The 6,657-nt window shown below is 32.9% G+C and overlaps 1 protein-coding gene across 3 annotated transcripts; it reads right to left on the bottom strand.

The window, feature by feature from the left end:
- Positions 1 to 325: 325 nt before the first annotated feature.
- On the bottom strand, positions 326 to 2,263 carry LOC108980773. 3 transcript variants are annotated; one of them, XM_018951779.2, is made up of 3 exons: positions 1,883 to 2,263; positions 1,517 to 1,699; positions 326 to 1,445 (listed from the first exon to the last, which is right to left on the bottom strand). In XM_018951779.2, exon 3 carries the CDS (start codon positions 1,364 to 1,366, stop codon positions 446 to 448), a length of 921 nt encoding a protein of 306 aa, XP_018807324.1. In that variant the 5' UTR covers positions 1,367 to 1,445; positions 1,517 to 1,699; positions 1,883 to 2,263; the 3' UTR covers positions 326 to 445. The 3 variants fall into 3 exon arrangements, with proteins under 3 accessions (XP_018807324.1, XP_018807323.1, XP_035551239.1); XM_018951778.2 differs by having other exon boundaries at positions 1,517 to 1,615; XM_035695346.1 differs by having other exon boundaries at positions 326 to 1,417; positions 1,517 to 2,263.
- Positions 2,264 to 6,657: the final 4,394 nt, after the last annotated feature.

Raw genomic sequence — 6,657 nt, 5'->3', positions numbered from 1 at the left:
AATGTTGGAACTGGTCTAGGTCTTTATATTGGTTCTGAATTGAAACGAAGGTTGCACTCACAGTTAAGGCAGAGCAGGCTCAGACATTGCTGATGAGAGGAGCCCCCAATGCCACAAATTAGAAAGATACACTATATTAGTCCTGCTTGCCACCCAAACATACTTGAAGGGTAATGGAAAGGAGCCTTACATGATCATTATATTGAGATATGGAATTCAGAAAAACCAATGAATTTAACATTGTAAGAAGGATATACAGCCAAGCGATAAAGTAGTTGTCTATGAGCTATTAATAATGGCTAAAGTTACTCGGGAGGAAAAAGGATAAGAAGAAAACAAACGGATCATTTAATAAAATTCAGTGTAATATGATCACAGAGTTGATAAAAATCAACACTCGCTAAAAGCTTTTGTTAGCACTCCATGAATAATTTATCAAATCTCTCTATTCATTCTTCCAAGCATACAAAATCAGTGAGAAGCCAAGACATTGTGTTTTGGAGTCTGAAAATCCTTGCGAGAACGACCACGGAAATGGATTTGGATTGGAAAGTGGTTGGCTAGCCCACAACTTCTCAGCTGATAGGCATGTTCTGAACATAAAAACAGCACTTCCAAGTGATGCGCCAAAGAGCCAATTATGAACATCCCAGAAAACTTCTACCGCAAGCCCATCAACCAAGATGGGAAGATTCCCCCGGAACTTCCATTGAAGCCGCTTCACCTGCATTACAGGCTTGCTATCTATGCGTATCACCAAGCATGGATCCTCAACGCTGATGGTGTCACATTCTATCACAAGATCATGAATTTGACCATTGTCACAAAATTGAGCCTTGGTACTAAACACTTTTTTGCCAAAAATATGCTCTCTCTTGGCAATGCAAACAGCATTAGAATTTACAGGGTTGGCATTAGTTTTCTTGAAAGCTTCTTTTCTCAAATCCCCCATAATCAGAACCATTTTCCGATCAACAACAACTGCAACATAAAATCCCTCCAAAGGCTCAGGCCCGGGACCGAATTTAGCTGCAGAAAGGTCCCAATATATATCGATTTTACAAGAATATGCTTCTAAACTCTTCGACCCTCTCCTCTTGGAGAACAACCAGGGTTTAATATCAACCTTACAGAGACACTGATTAGATGAATCGTCGATCCCAATTCCAAGGCCTTGACCCATCAGGTTTTTACTCCACGTGACAGTAATCAAGCAAGACCGGCCACGTAAACGGCATTGATAGACACAAGTAACTAAATTCTGGGCAGCCCTGCTGGTGCTTGACGAGGAAGAATCAGCAACTTGAACCCCATTTTCACCGAAACAAGATGGGAAATCTCTCATCTTCACCCCCAGAACTTGCATTACTAATCTTAAACTTGCTTCCCGGTTGTTTTGACAAGTAGTTGTCGCTCACTTTTGCAGACCCCCAAAAAGACAAAAGCTGAAAGGACTCAGAAAATAAGCAACACATAAACGAAACACAACATTGAAAGAGCCAAGAGGAGCGCTTACCTCAAACTTATTCGAGGAAAGAAAAGCCGTGTCAGAAATGCTCCCAAGTCTGCTTCTCAAGCCCTGATTTGATCTGTGTATGGGCTCTTTGATGCATCTCTACACAAGCCAATAAGCCATGAACCAAAAAGTTCATGGAAAGCAGAAGAGGGTGTACATCTAAATTGAAGACAAATTTGGGAACTATAGGGAGAAAAATAACTCAAAACAGAGAAGCAGACAAAAAAAGTAGATCAGTTTCACTGTCAATTCCTCATCCCAAACAATTAAAAAAAGGGGAGGGGGGGAAAAAGAACAAGACCCACCAAGTATAGTAGGAAAGAAACCAATAGAGGCACAAGAGAAGAGATAAAATGCGCAAAATACCTCAAGATGTTGACAAACTCATAATAGTAACAATAGAGATGATGGAGAAAAAAAGGGTAGACAGCAACTGTATATTGCTGGAAAGGCTGGGTTTTGAAGAACACTCTAACCGAAAGGATAAAAAATCAAGTCTTTCCAATACCCTCTCCCTCTCTCCTCCTCCTCCTCCTCCCTCTCTCTCAGACTCTCTCAGGATTTTGCTTTTAGCTGACAATGCCCACATGAAAAAGGGAGACCAAAAATTCACTTACAAAAACAGAGACCCAACTCAGAGTTTAGTCTCTCTCGCATCTGATAGGAATTAGGCATCTGTATGTATGTACGTACGTACAGAAACAAAAACAAAGCAGTGTCCAGTGTCCACTGTCCTTTTATTACGAGTTTTGACTGTGTATTTGTGATTCGCTCCTTTTGCGCGTATTTAAAGAGAAAAGAACCCGAGGCCGAGAGGGGAAAAAAAAAAAAGAAAAAAAAAAGAAAAACAGGGACGGTTGGAGAATTGGATCTTCATTAATCCCATGTAAAATGCAAGCACGATGTCACGCATTAACTAATTTCTTGTTCATACTTTCACAGTTCAGTCCAGTCAAAAAAACATTAATAAAATCTGAGATTTGTCTGACCCAAAGACCCAGAATCTTTGCTCAACCAAAGACTAATAAAACACCCCAACTTCAATTTTTTAGGCAGAGATTCTTTTCACAACTAATTTAAAATTTTCTCATTTCATCTAATTTAATTATTATAATTTTTTTAAAATTTCATATAAAATAAAATAAATAATTTAATTTTTTCAAATCTTAAAATAAAATAATATTAAAAAAATATATTCTAACAATATTTTATTTAAATTTTAACTTTAATATCAAATTTAGTCGTTATATTTATAAGTTACTTTCATTAATATTTTGAATCATTCTTGCAGCTCATAAACAGCTTGACATGTATTCTTTGAGGTAGCCACTCTATTTCTTTTTTAATAAATAAGATTTGATTCCAACCAAAACATCATGTTACAACAAAATTTAGAAGTCCTAAAAGAAGAATAAAAACCAGAATTGTTGGCTCTCTTGACCTGAAGACCCATTCTTAATCTTGGTTCCACGAGAGACTAAAAAAACACTTGAACTCCAATCTTCAATTTATTTCATTCCTTTATAGTTCTTCTTTCCTTTTGAAAGTTTGATTCTTTTAGCCGTAGTTGAAGAACCTAGACATATAAACTTTAATAGTGAATAGAAAAAAACAAATAGAAAAAAACCCAGAAGTGGAATGACAAAAAAACCTAATTTTTGGCTCCAACCAAACAGCTTCACTGCCAACCTATAATGTCTGTGTCTCTCCTTTTACTATGTTTTCTCTCAAAACGTAAGAGCATTAGCATTGGCTTCACCAAATGTATCTTTAAAATTTAGTTAATATCACACATTTTTATATTTGTCTATTCCATTTAAATTTAATTCTCATATTTTAGATTAGCTATTTACTCTCTATAAAATAATAAAATATTATTAAGTTAATAATTTTTTTATTTAATTAAATTATTATTAAAAAAATTATATTTTCAATGGTCATTTAATACTAATAACAAAAAATTGAGATTAAACTTGTCTAAAATTATATCTAAATTTCTTATTCACTAACCAAATATCTAATATTCTATCTAAATATTCACTAACCATATTTTCAATGGAGTGAAATTATTATTTGAACTTTTGGTGAGTCAATTTGGTTCTTTAAATTTGACTAATCACTGTAACAAAAATCTAAATTGTTTTAGAGATGCTCAATCTAATGTGGGGTCTTTTTAGTACAACTTATCTAAATTTTGGCCAATCTTCAACTTTGTCCAAGTCAATACTAGTGCTCTAAATCTATGAGTTATTTTTTTGAATAGTGCTACATGTACTTACAGTTTTATTTATATTTTTTATTTATAAAGCTTATTTTACTAGTTTTTGTTTTAAATTCAAATTTTGAATTTTAAATTTTAAAATTTTTAACGCATCAATAACTGACATGTAAAAAAATAAATTTTTTTAAAATATATTTAATATTTTTGTTTCTCTCTCTTTCTTTATTATGTCTTTAGAATATGTGTGAGCTGGAATTGAATGGGTAAGATTTTATTTTTATTCCAAAAAGAGTGGTGGAGCAAAATGTCTCTCTCATCACTGTCCTCAACTCCCTCCAAACCCCCTTTTTTTTTGGCTTTATATTTCCCTTCACACTTCACATTTTATTCCCCTCTCTGGTACTATGGAATGCTAGATCACGGAGCGTGACTTTAACGCGCTATTTGCCAGGACAACATTCCTGGGGTTCATCCCACTTTCCCCTAGGCTACTCCGTTCGAAAGAATCTACGCTTTTTGTGGACGCTCTGGATAGGCGCGTGGAGTAGAGCCGTTGATATATTCGGACAACAATTAATTATGAGAAGGGAGATTTGTTGGGTGCGAAATTCCTTTAACTTTACGCCTTATGGGGAGATTAGACAATAGACAGTGGTGTTCACGTGTGCACTTCTCAAATGTTCCGTTACAGCCCAAAACGATTAGACAGTGGCGTTCACGTGTACATTTCTCCATGTTCCGTTACAGCCCAATACTTGGCCCAATTATTGCAAGTTTACACTTATTGAGCCCTGCAAAGCCCAAAGAGTCCTTTCACTTTGATGACAAACACGAGTTTCTCCTCACCAAATTAAAACTTCGTTTTTATTTTTTAGGAAATGACTTCTACAGTCGTGAAATGAGTAAATCTCGTACAATCTTTTAAAAATATATATATAAAATTTATATGAGATAATCTATTTTTTAATAGTAGACTCTATTCTTTTTCAAAAACAATAAGTAAGACTTGTACATCCTAAAACTAAATCTAACATTACTCATTTTTTTTGTAGTTTTTTCATTTTGATGACAAGCAAGAGTTTCTTCTCACCAAATTAGAACTTTGTATTCTTTTTCTAAAATATCTAACATTTATGCATTAAAATAACCTTAATAGAGAAATATCAATATTACAATTCAACAATAATAATATTATAAGTTTGAAATAAAATTTAAACGGATTATTGCGAGTTGACCCGTTTGTTAAAAATGCCTTAACGGATCAACTTGTTTTGACCTGAATCTATTTATATCAAACCCAAACTCGCTAATTTCGTGTTTTATTCGTGTTAAATTTATATGAGGTCGTGTCATATATTGTCACTTCTAATACAGTCCTATTTCTTCTTCCTTTTACTTCTCTTTACCCTTTCTTTAGTTTCCCTATGCTCAAACCAATGTACCTAATAATTTATTAAAAAAAAAAAAAACTCTATTGGATACGTACGTACCAAAAATAATATACATTAGCTTTAAACATCAATTGGTAATGTATGCCCAACTAATTATAGGCCCATTAATCATATACCCTATGATTATATACCTTGCTTAATTACCTCTATGTAAATTGTAATGGAAATTCTACAAACTTATCCTCCACGCCAAGAACCATAATTGAGCCGACATGGGTGCAATCAATCATGGGCCAAAAGTAACATGGAAAGAATTAACTTATAATATTGTTTTCATGTCATTGCATACATTACTAAATTCATAAAGCAATCGAAGCTATCTCTTTGCTAAGATCTTTGGACCCATCTCTAACATGCTTTGCCCTCTACAACAAGCAACGTCATGTACATCTTGTTAATTAGAGTAATCATGAATCATTTTTTTATTACAATTAATTAATATGTCACATTATTCCAAGCAAAAGAAATAATGCATTTTTTTTTATTCCATGCTAAGTACTTTTTCGATCCCCTTCAAACGACAATGCTATCACCCTTCTCATGTTCTCTTTCTTTATCGTTTTCTCAATCACCTCGGTATCTTAACAAGGGTTTATTAAGATAGAGAAACGATCTCATCTCATCTCATCATTATAATTTTATCAAATTTTCATATAAGATATCATAAACAATTCAATTTTTTTAAATATTAAAACAATAATAATATTAAAAAATAATATTCTAATAATATTTTATTCAATACATTTAAAACTATCTTATCTCACTATTCAAACGAGATCTAAGTGTTCTTTTGCAAGGTAGGAACGAACCAATATGGGAATGCTATTTTTTTTTTCTCATAGTCACTCTCAAACAAGCTGGAGGAACATGCAGAAATATTTCATGATTTTTTTTTTCCCTTTTTGATAATTTGACTCCATTCAATTCCATCTCCTAAGCTACAAAAAATTAACGCAATGAAGCCTAAACATAAAAAAAAAAAAAAAAAAATTGAGAGAGCATACTTTAATACTACAAATAGTTAAAACAACAAAAGCGTTCTTCCCAACAAAAGTGAATTAAGCCACTCCCATCACGGGAGATCAGGTAATTCACCTTAAATTACGGACCATTCTCACCAATATTTATTTTTCTCCTATATTATCTCTCGTACAGTTTTACTTTTGAGAGAAATATTCTAACTATAAAAGAATAATATAAAAATAATTTTATAAATTGACGTGATTTGATGTGGTTCGTCAAATTATAAAATTACTTTTATTATAAAGTAGATCTAACAGAATAAATGAAACCATATCAGTATGTGAGATTATTTTTATTTAATTTCTTTGTAGATGTAATAGTACTCTTTACTTAAATTCGTTGAGGATAATTATAAGAGTAATATTAGTAGATATAGTTCTAGAATGTGCATGCTCACACACAAATTTTAGAAAAATTAGGGGAATCCATTGTTAAAAACCGAGTTT

This window comes from Juglans regia, chromosome 11 (genome assembly GCF_001411555.2).
Source record: "Juglans regia cultivar Chandler chromosome 11, Walnut 2.0, whole genome shotgun sequence".
NCBI classification, from domain to species: Eukaryota; Viridiplantae; Streptophyta; class Magnoliopsida; order Fagales; family Juglandaceae; genus Juglans; species Juglans regia.
The sequence above is the reverse complement of the archived record's forward strand: the minus strand, read 5'-3'. Positions and strand labels throughout refer to the sequence as shown.

Coding starts and splice junctions, on each gene's coding strand:
- LOC108980773 (XM_035695346.1), bottom strand. CDS start 1,366: ATGCAAGTTCTGGGGGTGAAGATGAGAGATTTCCCATCTTGTTTCGGT.